This window comes from Ovis aries, chromosome 3, assembly GCF_016772045.2.
Source record: "Ovis aries strain OAR_USU_Benz2616 breed Rambouillet chromosome 3, ARS-UI_Ramb_v3.0, whole genome shotgun sequence".
NCBI classification, from domain to species: Eukaryota; Metazoa; Chordata; class Mammalia; order Artiodactyla; family Bovidae; genus Ovis; species Ovis aries.
The window spans coordinates 10,965,539-10,987,767 of NC_056056.1; the positions used below are offsets into that span (position 1 = coordinate 10,965,539).

A 22,229-nucleotide genomic window follows, 5' to 3' on the forward strand; every position below is an offset into this window, starting at 1 on the left:
GTAACTCTCAACTCTTCTTTTGAGCCATCCTTTCCTGAAATCTTTGTCATTTTTGACTCCTCCTTCTCCTATAATTAAAATGCAGAGGTCTGTTAATTTGACCTTTTCAAGCTTTCTCATGTCTTTTCTCTCATTCAGATTTCCACTATAACATTCAGTTATTTATTCATTAAATAAATACTTGTTTAAATTCTATATGTGCTAGCATTTCTGCCCCCCAACAAGTAGGAATTATGTAGTTTCCATAATATAACATAGAAATGATAGGTCCCATTAAATACTTGTGAAATAACTCACTAAATGAAAATATTGGGTTGAACCATAAGAAATTATTGTTTTTCTAGGGTCAAAATGGTCAAATGTCAACAATTTTGCATACTCAACAAAAATATTTCTGATATGAAGGAGAAAAATACATATTAAGTTACTCCTTAAATAGTAACTTAATGACAAGTTCAAGTATGTTAACAGTTCAAGTACAAGTATGTTAACTTAAGATGTGTACAGTAATATTAATGTATATAATTAATGCTAACAGTAATATTAATGTGTAAAATTTCTCTTTCTTCAAACTATGTAACTTGACTTTTCTCTTATTTGTTTACCAGGAAACACGGAATTATCCAGAATCATATCCACAACTGCCAAGGGATGAAACAGTGGAGAACCCTCATCTCCAGAAGCACATTTTGGAATTAGCATCCATTCTGGATGTGCGAAACGTATTCCTTGAGAATACCATAGATGACTATTAAAGCAAAAATCCTCTTGTTGAAACACGTTTTCATTTGCCACAGATTTTAAATGGTGCAGTTTTCTAATGTGATGACAGATACATAGTGGTGTTATTTAGTTTTTATTTTTCAATTTAGGACCACCATTTTAAAAACAAACTGAAAAAAAAAATCGTTCAAACTTTTAGGGTAACTTTTAAAATACAGTCTTTCAGGTGTTTTATTAAAAGCTCGATTAATCTTGGAATTTTTATTTTTTGGTGTTGCAGTATGGGTACTTACCTCTAACATCTAATCCTGCACTCAAATAGTTACTATTCTCACCCTGAGAAGAGTAAATCATTTATTTTTGTATAATGAGGAAGATCCAACTCTTATACTTGGACCTTAAATGTGTGGATTTGGAAAATATATAATTGTTCACAGAGGTGAAACTAGCCAGCATGGACTACTCAAAATCAAGATCATAGCCCTTCCATAATATTTCTTTTCATTCCAAGTTAGTATCAATAGGTAGAAAAATGTGTGATTCTTTGAAGCATAATCAAGTTATAGTTCTTGAAAGTATTTAATTCGTTTAAATGCCGTCAAAATTTCAGAAACTGTAAAACATTGATTTGTATCTGAAAAGCTAAATCTTTAATTGGGGTCTTTAGATGATAAATATCATTTGGAATGTGTGAGTCCTGTGCTATCATGAGATGTATTTGCATATTTTGTTTTCTTTGTAGTTTTTGAATGCTGGAAGTAAAAAGGAAGTGAAAAAGAGCAGCTTTTAAATCTTTCCGTCAAAAAATCAGATTGTTGGTTTCATGATCCAGTGTTTCCTTAGGAATTCCATTTAAACTCTTATTAATGAGATCAAGTTGGAAGGCTATATAGATTGAAGTTTGTGGCATACACTGCAGAGTTGGTCATCTTTTTGCCTGGTTCAGAGTGATGAAACTTCAAAGTAAGTCAGAGATGTTATTAATATTAGTTGAGGGTAACTGAATTTATTATTTAACCTAAAATGGAAGTTGCTTTTGCATTGGCAATTTGGAACTGAGGATTTTAGAAACTCCTTATATTCACTATTTTCTACTTCATGCACAAGTTTTTTTAATTATTTTATATAGGACTCAGTGTATAATATTTATAAAGATATTTTAGTTATTGTCTTCCTTTTTATCCCCTTCATAAAATTCACAGGCACTAGCTATGATTTCTTACCCCTCTTTTGACTCCACAGCTTTCAGATTGAGAAATCTATGAATCAAAATCCCTTCTACCTAATTTTCCATACAGGCTCACAGTCTACCTCTGGCAGTCCCAGGGGAAATGAGGTGTTTGCTGTTGGTGCCTCTTTCCTATGTTCCTAGGGAAATTTTACTGTAATATTTTAAGCTTGGTTTTTATTTCTGACATAGAGAATTATTTGGATCTAAGTTATGCATATACCTGTTCCAATTTGTTGGTTTTTCATCTGAAGTCTTAAAGCTATTGTTCTTGGGTTGGGGGGACTTTGTGGGTTTTTTAATTAACTTTTTAAAAGTCGTTTTTGTTATTTTAAACATTATTTCAGAAGTCTTTGGAAAAGCCCCAAAGAGAGATTTTCTTTGCAAGTGGGTTTTCATTGTCGGATAAAGACTACTTTCCTGTTTTTTCCCCAAGTACCTTACTAAACTTCATAGCTTTCTTTTCAAAACTGTTCACCTGGACTACAGCAATAGTTATCTGACCTCTTGTTTCAATTCCCCTGAAGTTCTGTGCCAGTAACGTTCCTAACAACACATATTGTCCTGTTCTCTGATGCTTAAAATAATATTTATCACCCTGAGCTTTATCCTCACCTGATTAACATAAAGAACAGTGGCCTGAGAACTGGGAGATCTGAGTTGTAATCCTGGCTTTCCTGGTAACTAGCTGCTTGTCCTTTGATAAATGTCTTCATGTCTGCTTTTTAGCACTCTTGCCTATAAAATGAAGGCCTTGGCCCAAGATTCAATCCAGTTCTCTGGTTCTATAATTTGAATTCTTGGTTCTGAAAGACTGATTTTCCCGCCCCTGCCGCTTGGAAAATTGGTTTCCTTTATTTTGATGTACACAATATTTCCTTTCCTAGATCATTTTTACCTAGTTTTTGTTCAAGAAAATATCTGGGTCCCACTTATTTGTTGTAGAAAGTAGTTCAGAGAGACTTTCTGGAAAAAATTAGAAGCTATGTTAGTAGAAACACGTTTGTCTAAGAACAAGGGATCTTAGAAATCACAGCCAGTGTTTAGATGATGACATTCCTCCTTAAGCTAATAGTACTGTAATTCCTTACCAGTGGTTAAAAATTTAAAGTGAACTGATCTTGAGAGCAAAGCTATACTAGAAAATTCTAAACTATTGTTTCATTCACATGTACTGAGCAACAACTGTTTTCCAGATTTTGTCCTAGGCGTTAGTCAAACAAAGTAGACTTAAACATCCTTGTCTTCATGGAGCTTATATTCTAGTAGAAGAAATCAGGCAATAAATACAATACATAATTTTATGTTAGAAAGTTTTAAACAGGATGAAGAAAATTCAAGAGTGTGCTAAGGAAAATTTTTTTTGTTTGTTTTTAGAGAGAGAATAAAGTTTCAAAGACTGATCAGGGTAGGCCTTCTTGGAAAGATTACATTTGTGCAAACATGTCATATTCCTTTGTCTTATCTTTTTTTTTTTTAATCATGAAATTTTGAAACATACACACTGTTTAATGAATGCTCTTGGATTCATTACCCAGCCTTTACATTTTAAAGTGAAAGTGAAGTCACTCAGTCGTGTCTGACTCTTAGTGACCCCATGGACTGCAGCCTACCAGGCTCTTCCGTCCATGGCATTTTCTAGGCAAGAGTACTGGAGCGGGTTGCCATTTCCTTCTCCAAGGAACTTCCCAACCCAGGGATCAAACCCAGGTCTCCCACATTGTAGACAGATGCTTTACCGTGTGAGCCACCAGGGAAGTCCACATTTTAAGGCCTTACTTTAATCAAGGAAGAAGAAATGAAAAAGGACAATCACTTAATGGTAAGGGCAAGATGGCAGTGACAGAGAAGAATCTCATTTTTTTTCAATGTGTCCTGCCCCCCTTTATGAATATTAAAATGGTAAATCCTTTATTTATTTTTAGAATTCATAGAAATTTAAATTTTGGAATGAAAAGCAAAGCAATAGGAAAGAACACTTCTTTTGCTTTCAAATCACACAAACTCCCCTCCTGGAGATTCTGATACAGACTCTCATCTCACTTAAGAATCACTATAAACAAAGTAGTGTAAAAGTACAAGAAGTAAGTTATGTACAAACAAAATGAAAATTAAATACAAAACAATCTTTCTTTATCCATATGTTTCTGAAGTCGGTAAAGCAGCTGTCTTCTCTGTTTTACAGAAGAGAAAACTGAGACCCTCAAAAGCTGTCAGTTTTTTCCATAAAGATGGAGCCAGAACTAAAACTCAGATCTCCTATTCTCAGCCCAGTCTTTCCCGGTAGCTCAGGTTACTTTCTATGACAAACAAGAAAGAAAGAATTAGAGATTTAGATCTTGGCACAAAAGTTATGGTATTTGTTTAATATATCAAATATTGAAACCAGTAAATCAGTCAGCCCTAGCAAAGTTTTATTTATTAATTATTTTTTAAAAATCGACAAGTCGGACATTTTATCTTTGATTTTAGCCAGGATATATTTGTTGTGTATGTTTATGTGTGTGATTTCTTCCTAGGAAGTGGTGCTCTCAAAAACCTCTCAAAGCACATAGAATTTATTGTTCTCTTTATATTTTTACCAAGTTGAAATGTTTTGAGATTATAAAAGGAAAGTGCAATCTAGTCATGACTGAAATTTTCCTAGTAAAGGATCTGAGTTTTATTTTTTTCTTCACTGTGGCTACTATGCTTTGTTTTCTTCTTGCAATAGAATTCCCTGTAAGACATTAGGTGGTTATTGAACTGAATTTCTTTGTGGTAAAGGGAAAAGCAACAAATCTGATTTATATATCAATTAGGGGAGCTTTTGTTGGTATTCTTTTCCCAGTTTAATCTCTGACCTGTGTGAGTTAGTAACTTTCTGTGTCTTCGAAGGGTTTTGGACTCAGTTGAAAAATCTTGTACTTAGTTATCCACAGAGACTTGTAATCAGTCTGATAGAGAACATTGTAGACAGGAAATGTAGTAAGGTACCAAGGTCTGCAAACTTGGCTACTGCCTGTGATTCAGTACCACCTCCCCACCCTAAGTGAGTAAATAGATTTGATATGAATATGAATGTTATGAATCTCCTGGTGATATTTTGGGTGTTTATGTTCCTGTATGTGTGTTTGGAGAGTATTAAGGATATTTACATTGAGGGCTCTTTCGTTGTCCTTATTTATTTGAAATTCTTATTTTATTTGCAATGGCATGTATATATTTTGGTGATGCTGAATGCAATCTCTGTGTATACTTTTTGTATATATGTACATAGCTGTAAATATATGGTATGCAATGATACAGTATGTGTATATTATATACCCATACCCATTGTGGGCTGAATTTATTTAAGTTCTGTGAGGACATCATAGTGGCATTGTTCATGCTGCTGTATTAGGTTGTGGTTGTATCTCAATCATGAGCCTCTATTTTGAGGGGCTTGTGTTTGCGTAAAATGGGCTATTTTGGAATTGAAATTAGGATATGAAGATCTTAAGAGAAAGCTGGATATTCTTAGCTTTAAAAATCATCTGCCAGTTTTCATTTAAACTAATGATAAATTAGTGATATAAACCTGAAAAACCTAAGTATGTGAAACTGAGACACCAGCAGGTTCTTAAGCTATATTAGTCCTTTATTTTCTTGACTGTAGTTGGGTATTATTACTTAGTAACATATGTATTTATATTGAGAATCAAGGGGCAATGGAAAAAATTACTTTGATTACATTTCAAAATAAATAGGAAAATGTCCTAATAGGGAAATGTTCCTAATTGCCATTTTAATACCTGCTACCACAGTTTAATTTTGGAAGAATTTTTTTTTCACTAGTGTGTCTCATTTTATATGTCTCTATGAGGCAAAAAAGGGGGCATTAAGTAGGAGAAGGCTTTACTTAGGTGGGGTTGAATTTAATGAGGAACAGGAGGTTAATAAACCTGTATATTTGCAGCAGCTGTGATTAATTAAATTCTGTCTTGGCATTTCTAGCTATAGATTTTTCTTAATTGGAATTGCATATCAAAGGTGAGTCCACTCATCTGCGAAAATGCTTCCAGTGAATAAAATGCCTCCAGATGTATTTCTTTGTCTCTGTGAGACCACTGTGTTCTGCAAATTGATATATTCACACGTGAAGCAGGATTCTTAACAGTAGGTGTGTGGCATGCTATATGTAAAAGCAGGGCCTTCAAGCCTCTCCCAAGAATGACAGGTAGGGGAGGCTAAGAGGATAGTTGGTATGTGCCGCCAATATGTAAACCTATGGAAAATCACAGAGATCAGCGCTCAGCTCCTCCTGTCTTCACTGGGCATGTTCATTTGCATGGAAGAGTGTAGGAGATGTTTTAATATACACTTGAATATATTCACCACAAAAATTAAGTGGGTTTTTTTTTTGCATGATAAAGTATAACTGCAAAAAACTGTTTACCCTATTTTTCTTCAGAAGATTAAGTCCATCTGATCCAACTTGAAATTATCTTAAAAAGTCAGGAATCAATTCTGCCATCCCCCAATATGTTACATTTGCCTCTTCACTGTAGTTTTAATATAACAGCCAAGTACTCATAACATTTCTCAATTAAAATATTACATTTTAAATAGTTATAATAGCTTTTTTCTTAAACACATAAAATTTGGCAGTGTACTATTTCTGAGAAAATCAGTGAAAACATTCATAGTGTCTGATGTTTTAGTAACCAAGTCATTTATTGCAACTGGAGAGTAGCAGAGCAGATGTTATGCTATTTAAAATTCATGGAACTGACTCAGCTTAACGTGGACATTGATTTGAGGAGAGCAGCAACAGAAAGTGTAGTAGATGAGGTTGACATTGTGACTGTGACCTCTGGCTCTCTGACAGTTGTCAAGCCAGTCACTTTGCAGTTAAATAAAAAATTGCTTAGAAAACCACGCCCTCTCCCCGTTCTCCTGCTGTCTTAGACATTGATACTTTATACCTGCTCACGCTGTGCCTCCAGTCTGTCACTGGATACCATGACCACTTTACCTTAAAAAAAGTTTTTTTTAAGGCAATTCATCTTACTCAAACTAGAATTTCAAAACATAGTATTATACTGTGTTCCAGCTTCACTGAATTTTTGAACACAGAGATTTATTAAACATGCCTTGTGTTTAAGGAAGAATAACTGATGTGTGAATGGAAACAATCACCTTTTGAAGGGAAGGATGTCAGAATGATGCTGGAGGGACATGCCCTTAAATGAGTATAAAGACAAATGTATTAAGTGGAATTAGTTTGTTGATGCCATAGAAATATTTCCTTTGGAATTCTGTAGATACGAATTGTTTTCTTAAGCTAAAATTGATATTTTTCACTTTATTGGTTTGGTGTAATATTGACTTTTGAGAAAAATTCCATTTCATATAACATTGTTCCTTAATAACTGAAGCACCATTTCTTAATTTAAAAATATTTTTGTTAATTTGTGTTTTTAAAAATTTTTTTAATTATCAAACTATTCTAAGCAGTATGATTTTTTTTAAAAACATATTTGAACAAGACTTCAGAGATGTTTAGTAGTTTGAGATATAGTAATTCTGCACTCCAGATTCACGTAATCATCAAGGTTGAATTTGGTCAAACTATAAATTGGGAATATTTTCCTATTTTGGTGGTTAATTCCTGTCTATATCCTAAGACAATCATCTTTTTAGATGTAGTATTGTTTATTGAGATGTTGGTAATTTCAGGGTTCAAATTTTATTTTACTTTTCTGATAGGCTTATGAAATAGTTAATAGCCTGAGGGTTTATGTCACTTTTCGGAATGAGATGGTAAATTATAGCTAGCCTTCCTTTAGGCGTGCAGTAAACATTTGAAATCTTGTGTTATATCACTAATATTCTTTTCTCTTTTGACACTGTCGTGAATGTCCACTTATCTATGATTGAAAATTAAGATTTGTAAACATTACGATTTGACCCCTAAGTCTTCTCAAACATCAAATCAGTAAGATCAACCATTGTAAAATACAAAATGGTCATATATGTTAACCCAAAGTAATCATTTCCAAACCATATCAAAATAAACACTCTAAATACAAAAATCTTATTCCTACACTTCTTTGCATGTTACTCTTTTCTAGATTATGTGTTGTGATGCATCAAAAATCTGCAGGAAAAATTGCTTAAAATTTTTTAGGGCAATAATTTTTATTCCTGTTTCTTGCAGAATGAGGTTTTTTTTTTTTTTAAGAAAAAACTCTTTTATTTACCTTTTATTTAAAAGAACTCAATGGTTCGGTAAAATATCTTAGAATTTTGTGTTTGTGGCTTTTTATAGTTACGTGGTTACATTCCTTTTGTCCCATAGATCATATGGCTAGTTCTCCAGCTGATTTTTATTTATTGTTTTTAATAAACCTTGCCACTCAACAATCAGATATATTTTGCAGGCTTCTTCCTGTCAAAGTAGAAAGGTTTTAGGTAATAAGAAAGGCAGATGCAATGTCCTACATTTTCATAGTAGAGCTTACAAGTGAAAGGATTTATTCAAATAGCTTATCTTCACTGTGTAGCACCAGTAAAAGTAGTGGTTTCATTAATCATTGAATGTGATGAAGCAGTTTTAAGTCATTTCCTACTTAGCTCTAAAGAATTTTGTCATTTCAGGCCAAAATGACATTATTTTCTCCAAGTAGTTTTCCATTGTAAGGTTGAATATCTTTTTATTTATATCATCACTAAGGGTTAAGATAATCAAATAGGAATTAAAATAAGTTATACTTGATCTATTTTCCCTGAAAATAATGGTGAACCTATTGTCTATATTATGGATATTAGGCAGAAATGCACTTGTTTCGATCATAGAAGAAATTACATTTGGAAAATATAATTATTTGATTTTCTAGTGGTGTGAAATACTTTTTAAAAATTGTGCTTGTCTGTAACTGAAATGTTATAGAATTGTAACACTATAAGGATTCTAGAGTTATATTTATTAGCTCTCTTTGAGAGATTGAAGCACAATAATTTTCACGTAACCGTACTTAAACCAAGTGCTGCTAATCTGTTGTGCAAATGATGAAACTATTTGGTTGCCTATCTAGCTATTCACAAATCACTGTAATCCTTGAAATGTAGTCTTGTTGCTCATCTATATTAAATTTTGGGTATTGTGGGTTAATACTTTAGAACAAAATCCATCAGCTCAGCTCGGTGAGCCCAACTAACCATTTGGATTCACTAGTTTTATATGTGTTCTCAATAGAATTAAATTTGAAGGGGCTATTTACTATCAGTGACTAAGGGGGAAAATTATATTGTCAATATCATTTGACTTGAACAATTGTGGTATTGTAAAAGTCTTACCTGTTGTATTTCTAAATTGCTTAAGCCATACATACTCTTAAGGATTTTTTTATTGTGTTCCTTTTCAGCAGCCTTTTTCTGCTATGTCTGTTATGGTTAATATGTCATAGATTTTAGAAATTAAGAAGTTACCAGAACAGTTTATTTTCCTGATCATCACTTTTGACTCTTGTGTGATATGTGATTTGTCATAAAGGATAGCAAGCCTTCTACTACTTCACTAAATGAATTTCAGAGTAAACACTGTGATTCTGCAGAGGATTCAGTAGGCCCTTGAGTTTCCAATGTTTTCTTCTGTTACATGGTGCCTACCACCTTGAGGGCACTTAAATACTAGAGGATGAAGAGTTAAACATTGTTTTGATGTTTATTGAATAACAGGATTGCAGAAGATTTGATTTTTGTTGTCAGTGTATTGAAGACATTTTTGCATTGATAAATGTTCTCTCTAGGAATGTGATTACATTCATCAGGTGTGAACTCTTGTAAATGAATTTTGTATCTTGAATTCACATATATATTAAGTGTATCATCGATATAAAAATAAACATTAAAATTATTTGCTTAAAAGTTTTTGTTACTTCAGAATTGCTGACAACGTAAGTGGTAAACTGGACAAGGTTTGCTTCTTTCAGATAATTCTTCAGACACTTGAAAAATTTGAGGTTTAGGATTCGTTGGTATTGTTGCAATCTGTAAATTTCTTCTGAGTCCTAGTCTTGGTGTTTTCCCTGCCCAGCTCCTCGTGGTCAGAACTAGGACATGCTGAGGGCGGGATTGTTTCAGGGGATTGAGATGAAGCTGCTGGCGCTCTGGCTGGAGTTGGGTTTGGGCAGAAACACATAGAGCTTCAGTGTGGAATGTCTGCCTCAGTTGGCGTTGAGTCCGGAGACCCGATGTAGGCTACCAGTTTGTACTATAACTTTGTACAAGGCAGTTTTACCTGTCTGGACTTCCTTCATCTGTCAAAAGTTGGAGGCTCATTCGTGACTAGTGAAATGAACGCAGTAGTGTGCTGACACTAGTGTGGTTTTTCTAGTGATTGAGTGTGCTAATAACAATGGTAAAAGAGCCTCTTGATGACAGTGAAAGAGGAGAGTGAAAAAGTTGGCTTAAAGCTCAACATTCAGAAAACGAAGATCATGGCATCTGGTCATGCCACTTGATGGCAAATAGATGGGGAAACAGTGACTGACTTTATTTTTCTGGGCTCCAAAATCACTGCGGATGGTGATCGCAGCCATGAAATTAAAAGACGCTTGCTCCTTGGAAAGAAAGTTATGACCAACCTAGACAGCATATTAAAAAGCAGAGACATTACTTTGCCAACAAAGGTCGATCTAGTCAAGGCTATGGTTTTTTCAGTGGTCATGTTTGGATGTGAGAGTTGGACTATAAAGAAAGCTGAGTGCAGAAGAATTGATGCTTTTGAACTGTGGTGTTGGAGAAGACTCTTGAGAGTCCCTTGGACTGCAAGGAGATCCAACCAGTCCTTCCTAAAAGAGATCAGTCCTGGGTGTTCATTGAAGGGACTAATGTTGAAGCTGAAACTCCAATACTTTGGCCACCTGATGCAGAGGGCTGACTCATTTGAAAAGACCCTGAGGCTGGGAAAGATTGAGGGCAGAAGGAGAAGGGGACGGCAGAGGATGAGAGGTTGGATGGCATCACCGACTCAATGGACATGGGTTTGGGTAAACTCCGGGCGTTGGTGATGGACAGGGAGGCCTGGTATGCTGCGGTTCATGGGGTGGCAAAGAGTCGGATACGACTGAGCGACTGAACTGACTGAAGATTCTGAAAACTTTTCTTTCAATGACTTGGATTGCAATATAAAATGTGTAGCCTACAGTAGACCACAGGCACAAAACACAAGAGACAAAGGGCGAGCTCCCCACACTGATGTATGGAGCCACAGGCTCCCGAGTAAGGAGGGTGACAGGGACATGCAGGGTACAGACTGGGGTGCAGAAAGGAAATGAAACTCTGGGTCGGCCCAACGCAGCCACGGCCTGAGGTTTCTATGAAACAAGTTGGCGCCACCGCAGCCATCGGTTCTTTCCGTTTTGCCACCAGGCTCCTACCACTCCCCCTGCTCCGCACCGTCCCCTATTTTGGAAACAAAAGGAAAAGAAAGGCTTCTGGTACCCACTGTTCCTACGCGGGTCTGGCCGCTTGCTGACGTGGCCGGCCGGCCTCAGGGAGCGGCCAGCCCCGCGCCTGTGCCCGCGCCCTCCAGCGGTTCCGGTCCAACCGCCTTCCCGAAGCTGGCGGAGGCCGCGCTCAGGCGCATGCGCGCGATGGGCCGGCCCCGCGCGCAGCCACTTCCGGCGCGCTGGTGGAAGTGCGGTTCCGGGTCGCTGCTCTGCTCGCCGGCCGGCCGTGGGGGCTGGTGACGCGGGCCGGCGCTCACGAGAGGCCCCGGAGGCGGGGCTCTGCCGGCTGCCCAGAGAGCGGCAGGTGGGCGGGGGTGGGGGCCGGAGACGGGAGCAGGCCTCTATTTCCCTCGGTGGCCTCGGTGTGCCCCCAAAGCGGCGCCGACTGGGTTGCCCAAGACCCAAGGCGTGGAGGAGGGGGGGTGGGCAGTGCCAGGGTGCCGGACAGGGCGAGGGTGGGGGCAGAGGCGGGCTCTTCGGCCTGGGAATCTGGAACCTGGGGTCCCAGAACTGCCCCCCGCCACCTGCGCGACCTTAGACAAGTCACTCTTCCTTTCTGGGTCTCAGTTTCCCTGCTGTCAAGTGGGAGAGACATTGGGTTCCTCCTGGCTTTGACAGTCCACCTACGGGCGGGTCTGGGAGGAGCCTGAGTGAGTGGGATCCAAACTGCCGTGGCAGGTGTCTGGCCCCCCGAGCATTTGGCAGCCGTCTTCCAACTTTGCCGTCCTTTTAATCAGCGATTTTCTGAATGTGAGTCAAGGCTCTGGGGTTCTGGCCAGGTAAACAGTGTGTGACTGTCAGAATCAACTGAAATAAATACTGGCCCTGGGAAAACCTTAATCTCATTGAAGTTGTTGTGCTCACGGCTCCCAAGGCGAAATGAGTTTACCCGCTTACTACAATGAGAGATTCTGTTCTTTGTGCCTTTAAGTGAAACTCTTAGGCAAATCACAAATGCAAAAACCAGAGTGAGAGAGTACGTAGACCACTGAGGATTATGGTAATAACAGGTTTTCTCTCCCCCCACCCCCCGCCTTGATCCTTTCTCCCTCTTCTTCCACTCTGCCCCTCCCCCCAACATTTTGACCTTACACTTGAGAGGAAATATCCAATGCATTTTATCTTTGTCTTCATGCAGGACAGAAAGCTTTGACCTCCAAGCTGTTTTAAATCTAATAGATAAGCCAGGTGAGTAGGTGGTTTACAGACATTGACGGTAAACTTTTGAAGAATTGTACAGACTTAAATGGATGCTCACAAGTGGTAAGCAGTCATTTGTAGCTCTTAGAGCTTCATCATTAGAGGTCTTAGAGTAGAGCTTAGATATCCGCCAGAATACATAAGGTTGGAACCAGAATGTTAATGTTTCATGCATAATAGGAGGAAAAGATGTTTGAATCTGGTGTGTAGTATCATAGTAAACATCGTACAAAAAAGAAACTAACTTGAGGTAATTTTAATCACTCTTTAAGAAAACCACACAACGTTTCCAGGAAACATTTAAGGATGTTTCCTGATACAGTGTAGTTGGCTGGCTTTCCTATATTTTTTTAGAAAAAAGTTGTCAACATTTTCTAGTGAACAGCTGATTCCACACCATCTTGGAACATCAGAACATTACATCTTTTCCCTGTGTTGAGTTACATGTTTTTGTCTAAACTGTAGTCATACTTAATATTATTAGGGGAAGAATTCAAAAACATTATGTTAATGTTTCCCCTGGGAAATTTTACTTAATGTTTTGTGTGCCACAGCCAATGTGATGTAATTTAAAAAAAGAGTAAGGACTTGTGGGTTCCTGGGTTCCAAAGCACTGCACTTTAGCCACACAGTCTTTGGCATATTACTTCACCTCCCTAAAACTGGATTTTCTTATCTGTATATGCGCCTGTCGCACCTGAGTGCTTTGTAAATGTTTAGTAATTGAGTCCTAGTAAGTGTGCATGTGAAATTGTGAAACTTAATTTTGAAACCTAAGCTTAACAAAGCAACCCAGATAAGAAATTTCTCTGATGTTTAATTTAGAGCTCTCTTTCATCTGATTTATAGATACTCCTGTGCCACAAGCCTTTGGCCCACATTTCAGTGGGAATGCAGCTAGTCTGGATAACTGGACCTTTTTAGGCACCTGTCTCGGAATTCCTGGTTGCTGGCCTAACGATTGTTGTAGCGGTTCAAGCACTGGTCATAAGTGCAGGATAGCCACACAGCAAAATGTTTGCAAAACTGAAGAAGAAAATTGCAGAAGAGACTGCTGTCACTCAGAGGCCAGGAGGTGCTACTAGGATCCCACGATCAGTGAGCAAAGAGTCCGTTGCCTCCATGGGAGCTGACTCAGGAGATGACTTTGTAAGTACCTTTTGTAGTTCTTAATATTTGGTACAGCCTCATTATATTTAAAAAATAGTATTTCACAAAATCATTCCAGTAAGTATTTTCTTTTAAAATTGCAAAGATGATTTGTAGTTTATATCTGATTCTTCTTACTCTGAGGTGCTTTTCTATTTTTTTTCCACTGGTCTCTTTCCATGTTCTCTACTTTCTCCTCTTGTACTCTTTTTTCCATCTATATAAAGCCTTGTGCATCATCTTTTGTATTTTGTTTCTCAGAGTACTTGGCCTGTTGTCTCTGCACATATATATATACTTTAAGTCATTGTTACTTAATGAAGTCTGTGCATTTGGCATGGAATTAGCCAGGGAATTACCACTGTTTTTATGGGAAAATTGATGAAAAGATGGCACCGATGGCTGCACGTTGTCCCTTATTTGTAAAGTACCTTTGTAGTTGGAAAGATTTGAGAATGCTGTGTTAAGTAAGTATCATGCCTTAGGATTAAAATTGTGTCTGTGGCATATGACAGGATCTTCTTAAAGTCAGATAAGTTAAAACAAGTTATATATAATGCTTGATATATGTAAAAGAATGTAGATAATGTAAATATATTGTATAAGGCATAAAAATAAAATGGATGGTTTGTAAGTCTGTCACTTAGGCAGAGAACTAGGTTTTTATCAGTGCTGTGTGCTCCTCCTTCCTGGTTCCCTTCCCTTGCCTCCCCTTCAGATAACCCGTCCTACAGTTTGTGTATGTCGTTCCCTTGCTTTTTAAAGTATCCTGCCAGATACATGTATATTCATAAACAACCTGTTGCTTATTTTCAGACTTTATAAGAACAATGCACTGCCCATGGTTCATTTAGTTTTACTGCTGTGTAACACTCTGGCCTTTGTCTCTGTCTTCTACTGGTGATAGATACTTGAGTTGTTTCCATGGTCAGATGAATCGACCTCCTCTCTGGTGCTACCTGTTGAGGTCAGGTTACATGGCAGAAGCTATTAGATTATTGGGGTGGAACAATAGATTACCAGATCTAAGTTATCATTGGCTCCTGTATTCAACAGGAAACATAAATGCACATTTGAGGATGTAGTTTTAATGCTGAGTTCTCTGGCAGAGGTACTTGCCTTGGCATCATGCTGACTCTCTAAATGAAGTCTCTCATCTCAAACGTATTCCAGGTATAGAGATTGGCTTGAATCCAGGAAATACTTTGCTGTGTGACTTCTGAAGTTATCTGTTTCAATTTATTCAGATTCTGATTCTGATCCTCACTCCCTGTCTCCAGACCCTTGATTTCCATTACATATCTCTCTCCAACCAGGCACCTTTCCTCTGGTATCTCAAGTCCTGAGTTCATTAACTCTCTTTCCACCTGTGTACCTTTGTCCCCCAGGTCACCAGCAAGAAAGCTTGGCAACGTTGTAGACTCTTCTTCACTTCTTGGTGTCTCTTCTGTCAGCAAGTATTTTGGTTTCCATCTCCTGTCGCAAACTTACCCTTTGTACTCCACTTACTGGTAGTCCATTTGTTGTTGTTTAATTGCTGAGCCGTGTCTGACTCTTTGCAGTCCCATGGACTGTAGCCCATCAGGCTCCTCTCTCCGTGGGATTTCCCAGTCAAGAATACCGGAGTGGGTTGCCATTTCCTTCTCCAGGAGATCTTCCTGACTCAGGGATCGAACCTGTATTTTCTGCATTGGCAGGTGGATTCTTTACAGCTGAGCCACCAAGGAAGTTTTACTTTCTTTTTATTTTAAGCCGTCTTTCTTAATTGGACAAATGTGTTAGGCTATCTGGGTTCCCTGCCTCTATTAACTCCCCAAAACAGATCTGTTCATGTCTCTCCGATGCTTAAAACTTCTCTGTGGCTTCCCATCATCTTCGGGATGAAGTGCAAAGTCATTGTTACGTATAATGGTTAACCCCTGTGGTCGTGATACAGCTCACCCATCCACCTTATCTCACTCTACTTTTCTACACCCTGTGCTCCCTCCATACTGAACTTACTGTACTTTATGGAACAGACAACTTCCCATCATGCCTACAAATGTTCACATATGCTGTCTCCTCTCTGGAATTTCTCCTATCCCATCTTCTCACTCCTGCATTTTTCTGGCAGATTTTGTTCATCCTTCAAGACTTGGCTCACATGTTGCTTCCAGGAAGCCCTGACCTGCCCCCTCACCCCCTCTAACCTTCATCCCTCCTGGCTGAATCTAGTCTCTAGACCCTTTCATCCTCTGTAATAGCACCTATTACACTGCATTGTTCCTGATGATCTGCTTCTTTGTCTCTTCCACTAAACTGGGAGCTTCTTGAGAGGCAATAGAGTAGCGGTTGGGAGCCCAGGTCAGGTTAGGGAGGCAGACCTGGGTTTGATGGCTCTCCTGTCATTGTGTGACCTTGGGCGAGTCTTTTTCACTTTCCTATGCCTTAGTTTCCTCATCTATAAAATAAGAACAATACCCATCTTTATTAAAGTAAGTGTGTTGCAGAGTCGTGGGGGGAGGGTTCTCCCCTAAGTTCAGTTATTCATTAGAAGAGCTGACAGGACTCAGCATATAGTTTTATTCACTGCTATCATTTATCACAGTGAAAACATTTATAACAAAGCATAATTAGCAAAGGGAAAATGTGCATGGGCAGAATCTGGAGGGACGCAGGCACAGGCTTCCAGGAGTCCTTTCCAGGGGAGTTGCCTGGGACACACTTACTTCCCTCAGCAAGGAACTGTGACAGGACAGGATAAGATGTTGTCTATCAGGGAAGCTCAGTAGAGACTCAGTGCTCAGGAATTTTACTGGAGGCTAGTCATATAGGCACCTTCTGCCTAGCATTTACCACAATTCCAGACTTCTAGAAGGAGGACACTTGAGAGGGTTAATAGCCTCAGTAGGGAGGCCAGAGGTCCCCAAGTGGCAGGAGGAAATAAACTACAAGTGGCAAACGTTCTTTTTCCGTTTTCTTTTCTCTTTTAATCCTGTGTCATCATGGCGACAGCTGGTTCTGCCTGAACTTAACTTTATCTCAAACCTTGAGCTAACCAATGCTTTTTTTCTCATGGAAATGTCTTTCCTAAGCCATGTTAATGAATTTTGTATTTGCTTGGAAATCTGCCTTTCTTCAAGATTCATGTCAATTGTTTTATGGGGGGTGGGGGTGACTTACCTGTTTCAGTGCTATCTCAAAATGCATGCTGGAGTGAGGGGGTGAGGGGCCCTGGTGCAACTCTGCAGCTTGCTAACAGATATATAACTTCATGCTGAAAACTAACATGGGGGCACTCTTTCTGTTCCCTTCTGATGTCTATGTCAGAAGCTTTCCCTATCTCTTTTTATACTTTAATAAAACTTTGCTGCACAAAAGCTCTGAGTGATCAAGCCTCGTCTCTGGTCCCAGATCAAATTCATCTCCTCTGGAGGCCATGAATCCCAGTGTTGTTCACGGCTCGTAGCAGCAACCTTTCACATGTTAGGCATAAATCACATTTTTTGCACAATTGGTTTAGGTACCATGAGCCATTCTTATCAGGAATGGTGGGAACCCTTGCAAAATCTAAGTTCCCATGGGCTAGCCAGGGGCTCCCCTTACAAGCCGGCTTTGCCAAGGATAGCAGTCTCGGGCCTACGACATGAACTCTTCTGCATAGTGTATAAAACACTTAGTAGTGCCTGGCTCTTAAGCACTTAGTAATTAGTAGCTGCTGCAAGTGCTGCTGTTTTAGACAGGGACTGCTTTTCATCACTATTCGCAGTGCTGAAAACAATACTAAGAATAGGTGTCTCAGTACCGATAATAATTTCTACTACTGTGTATTAAAGCTAATTATGTGCCAGGCTCTGTTTTAGGCCTGACAGGTTTTGATTTGTTTACCTCCTCATTACAGCTCTGTGATGCCGATTATGTCTGTTAACCACATTTTACATGTGAAGAACCCAGTCCACAGAGAAGTTGACCAACTGGTCCAAGTTCTTATAGATTATAAGTGGTGATGATGTGACTTCAGCCTGGGCCTGCCACCTCCTGAAAGCCCCTTTAACCCTTCCTGTGACTGGGTCTCCATAAATGTTGGATGAGCAAATGGGTAGATGGATAAATAAATATTTTAAATGAATTTTTGAACCACTCATTATTTTGGCAATAAATGGGGAAGACTGAGGACTGGATATTAGATACTATTATTTTTAATTTTTTTAGGTATAATGTATTGTGGCTATAAAGGAAAATGTTCTTATGTTTTATAAGTGTTTGTCAAAAGTGATTTAAAGTACTATATATAAATTTGATGAAGCAAATATGGGAAAAATCAGCAGTTGTTAAAGTAGAGAATGTTAAGTAAACAACTCTCCCTATTCTTCTGTATTTTTAAAATTTCATAATCAAATGTAGGAAGATAAAGTGATTTACTTATTAGCAGTAGTAAACATTGCCCAAAGTAATAATAGTACCCATATGTTTTAATAATCTAGATTATTGGGAAAATTTGATGTCTCATTAATATAATAATTAACTGAATATATATTATCTGCTAAAGGTTTTGACTCATTTTAGAACCATAGATTGATATCCCTTTGTTTTATAGATGAAGATACTGAAACTTTATCAATGTCAGTGATAGATTCTTTTTTAAAATATTGATTCATTTATGGCTGCATTGATTCTTAGTTGTCTGATGCAGGATCTTTGTTGTGGTGTTTGGGATCTTTCATTTTGTCACACAGGCTTAGTTGCCCTGGGGCATGTGGAATCTTAGTTCCTGGACCAGGGATCAAACCCACATCCTCTGCATTGGAAGGCGGATTCTCAGCCACTGGACCACCAGTAAAGTCCCAGTGCCAGACCATCCAGCCTTCAATCCCTTGCTAAAGAACCTTCCTCCCTTTACCCCAGGATTTTACCTTTGGGAAAATAAAGTGATTTACTTTTTTATCTGAAAATATGTTTTTTGTATTACGTACTTGGTACACTGTGATCATGGGCTTCCCTGGTAGCTCAGCTGGTAAAGAATCTGCCCACAGTGCAAGAGACCCCAGTTCAATTCCTGGGTCGGGAAGATAATGGATTTGTTCCCACCGGGTATTCCAATACCATGTACACACACAGACACAGTTTCTCTGTCTTGCATCTTGTATCTCCTCACTTTATAGATGGAGAGACTGTTGCTGCTTCTTTATAGGTAGAGAAGCTTTTAGGTGATTCCTTAAAGGGTAACCAAACCTGAAATAAGAGATGTCTGTTTCTGGTTATGTGGTCTCACGCTGCTGAAAATCCATATATGAATACAGTGTCTCTGTCTCAACAGGCTTCTGACGGAAGCAGCTCCAGAGAAGATCTTTCATCCCAGCTTTTGAGAAGGAATGAACAGATACGGAAACTAGAGGCCAGACTTTCTGGTATGTCCAGGAACTTATAAGAAGCAACCAAGGGAAAATTGCCTTGCACCTGACCCTCTCTCCCTATTTAAAAGCCACATGGCATAACCTTACAGTTATTCTGACATATTTTGATCTTCTTAGTCAAAAAGGAGCAACTTGTACCCTCCTTATTCCCTTCTTTTGTTAGTGTATTGAATAGTGTAAATCCAAAACTGAAGTTTTAAAGTTAAAATAACTTACGTTTTTCTGCTCCTGAGATTTCTAGCTGTGGATATAAATGTATTAAAAATTGTATGTAGATTTAGCCCCCTTTCTCCCATTGGCCGAGCTTGCTTCAGGCGGAAAGGGCTAAAGATAGCATTTTCATGGGTTGGTCTATAGATACTGGATTCTTCAGCACCCGACGCGGTTTGGTGCTACATTGCCACTTGCTCAGACGCATATCACCTGTGTAATATCATTCTGGGTCTTGGGGCTACTTTTTAGCGGTATTTCAAACTTCAGCGCCTTTATAGAAGCTGTAACTCTCATTATGTCTTTTGTGTGCAGTTTACAGTTTACACAACTCCCATTATATTCTTTGCCTGAGCAGGGCATGTCTGTAATAGAGTTGTGAGTTCTTATTTTGGTTTCTGCCAGTGGATACATTTTGAAAGCTTCAGCCTGTGAAGTGGTCAGTGGTTTCTGTTTGTTTTTGTCCCTTGGCCTTATGCCCATTTTACTGGAAAGAAAGCAACAGACTACAGAATTCGCCAAGTTATATGTGAGGTATTTGTGTGTGTGTAGTTATCAAGGCCCGTAGTGTAACTCACAGCTGCTAGACAGCCCATTATCTCATTTTGTTCTCACTCTAGCCTAACAAGACTTAGTGAGATTAAGGTCACACAAGTAGTAGGTGATAGAGCTGGAATCCAAACACAGATTTGCTTGATGCTAGAGTCCCTGCTTTTCACTACAGTCTGCTTGAAACTCAAGTGTTATTATCCTGTGACCTCTGCCTGTAAGCAGTATCAGTAACAGAGGTGAAATAACTTTACACTTGTTCAATGTTGGGGAGGAAGCTGTAAGGTAATATGCATCTTCCCTAAATTGTTTGGGCTTGACTGATGTTAGAGAAGGGACAGGCAAGAAGACTGACATTAATTAAGTGCATTTACGTCCTAGGCTCAGTATGAATAAGAAGAACAACCACAGTAGCAGCTACCCTTTATTGGGCATTGTGTCCCACTTGCCTAAAGCACTTAGTTTATTATCTAATTAAGGCAATAGAACATTCCATTTATTATCTAATACATCCTTTCTGGTAGATACAGTTAATACCATAATTTCATAAATGAAGAAACTAATACTTAGGATCAGTCATTTGCTTAAGGTCTCTCAGCTAAGGACTGACTCAGTTGGGATTTGAACTAGAGCCTGCCTACTTTTCCACTACACCATACTATCTTCTTTGGCTACCCAGGTAATTAATTCTGACTTTCACCTTTAATATGGCATAGGCCACTCAGTTCTGTGGCTGACTTTATTCTAGAGAGTTCAGTGCTTTTATTGCAGAGGCACTGCTGTGGTAAGGTTTTTGCTGTTGTCCTGACCACTGTCACTCAGTTGTGTGGACTGTAAGTGAGCTGTTCAATGAATTCCCTTTGATCTGTCCTACTGCCAAGAGTGGGAAGGTCGGTGTAAACTGAGATTTGAATTTCAGTAATGAGATAATAGTGGTTTTTGTGGCAGGGCATCTGTGATGACCAGACCAGGCCCAATTCTTATTTTTTCTCCAGGCTAAACAAATCTGCCTGATTGTAGTTAACATTTACACTGTGGGTAGTTTGTACTATACTTGTTTGCCTGTGTTGTTCATTGTTAATGGGAGGCTGTCTGCCCAGCTTTCCTTAACAGGAATGGTTTTCAGGTTGAGAAAATCATCATCATTTTCATTCATTTTTTTTGTTTGTTTTGTTTAATTAACTTCCTTTCCTGATGTTTGTCCATGCCTGGTATGTGCGTCACACTCCTCACCCAAGACTATGCTGAACAGGTCCGCACCTTGCAGAAGATAAAAGAGAAGCTTGAAATTGCCTTAGAAAAACACCAGGATTGTACGTATTTTTTTTCCTGCTTTTTTCAATCTTTCCAGGGTTTAATTTTTTGAAACAAAACAGTAGTGTATGGTTAACTTTGCCTTTCATCATAGCTCAAGTCTTTATAATATGAGTAGAAATGGCAACCCACTCCAGTGTTCTTGCCTGGAGAATCCCAGGGACAGGGGAGCCTGGTGGGCTACCATCTCTGGGGTCGCACAGAGTCGGACACGACTGAAGCGACTTAGCAGCAGCAGCAGCAGCACACTTCTTAATTGAGTTGATATAACATTTATCTGATAGCTATAAGCATATAATTCATACTTATGTTGTCTTATGAGCATGTTTCTTAGGAGAAGGATATTATGTGTATCATCCAGTTAACTGGTTTGTGGGCTGCCCTTAGATTTTAGGAAAATCTAGGGCCTGTCCATGGGCCTAGATTAAGAAACTTTGGTTCTAGCCATAGCTCCGTATCTGCTATGTTCAATAACTGGGGGAAATCTCTGTCATCACTCCTCCAACAATGGACATACATTTTGTTTAGTTTACCCTAAGTTATATGTTTTCCTTTGGGTTCAGTCCAAGAAAGATGCTAGTAGAAGTAGAAAGTTATTTTTTATGGGTATAATATGTGCTAAAAAAAATAATTTTTTAAGGAAAATAAAGTGAAAGAAAGGTTTGTTTTGCTTTGTTCTGACTTTTGTTTTAATTCTATTAAATAGTAGTAGCCATCACTTAGCAATAGCACTGGTGTTTTCTGGCAGGCTACCTGACTCAGTGTTCTATCACTGTATCATTTTAAAAGTACCCTTTGACATCTTCCTAAATGTGTATACTTGACTATAACAACAGCAACAACAGCAACCAATAGGAAACAAGCTAAAACAGAACTGAGGTCTATTACTAAGGCCGAAAGCTTCTGGGAAAGTCAAGATGGGTCAGGTTTTTCCCAGTCTCATAATCCACTTTTGTGACCGTGGCCTTTTTTGTTAGGTGTTACAAT

General features: G+C 38.5%; 2 protein-coding genes across 9 annotated transcripts in view; both read left to right on the plus strand.

The window, feature by feature from the left end:
- SCAI (suppressor of cancer cell invasion) overlaps positions 1-9,841 on the plus strand; it is a 116,745-nt gene extending 106,904 nt beyond the window's left edge. For all 3 annotated transcript variants that reach the window (XM_027966450.2, XM_060411811.1, XM_042245706.2), the window contains one exon: positions 609-9,841. In XM_027966450.2, the coding sequence (XP_027822251.1) occupies positions 609-755 (147 nt within the window). In that variant the 3' untranslated portion in view covers positions 756-9,841. The remainder of the gene's footprint in view (positions 1-608) is intronic.
- Positions 9,842-11,625: 1,784 nt separating this feature from the next.
- GOLGA1 (golgin A1) overlaps positions 11,626-22,229 on the plus strand; it is a 47,340-nt gene continuing 36,736 nt past the window's right edge. For 5 of the 6 annotated variants that reach the window (XM_060411805.1, XM_004005642.5, XM_060411809.1 and 2 more), the window contains exons 1-5: positions 11,626-11,731; positions 12,566-12,615; positions 13,477-13,776; positions 19,073-19,163; positions 21,167-21,241. In XM_060411805.1, the coding sequence (XP_060267788.1) occupies positions 13,642-13,776; positions 19,073-19,163; positions 21,167-21,241 (301 nt within the window). In that variant the 5' untranslated portion in view covers positions 11,626-11,731; positions 12,566-12,615; positions 13,477-13,641. Of the gene's footprint in view, positions 11,732-11,880; positions 12,178-12,565; positions 12,616-13,476; positions 13,777-19,072; positions 19,164-21,166; positions 21,242-22,229 lie in introns of those variants that run through there. The other variant, XM_060411806.1, reaches the window with a different exon arrangement.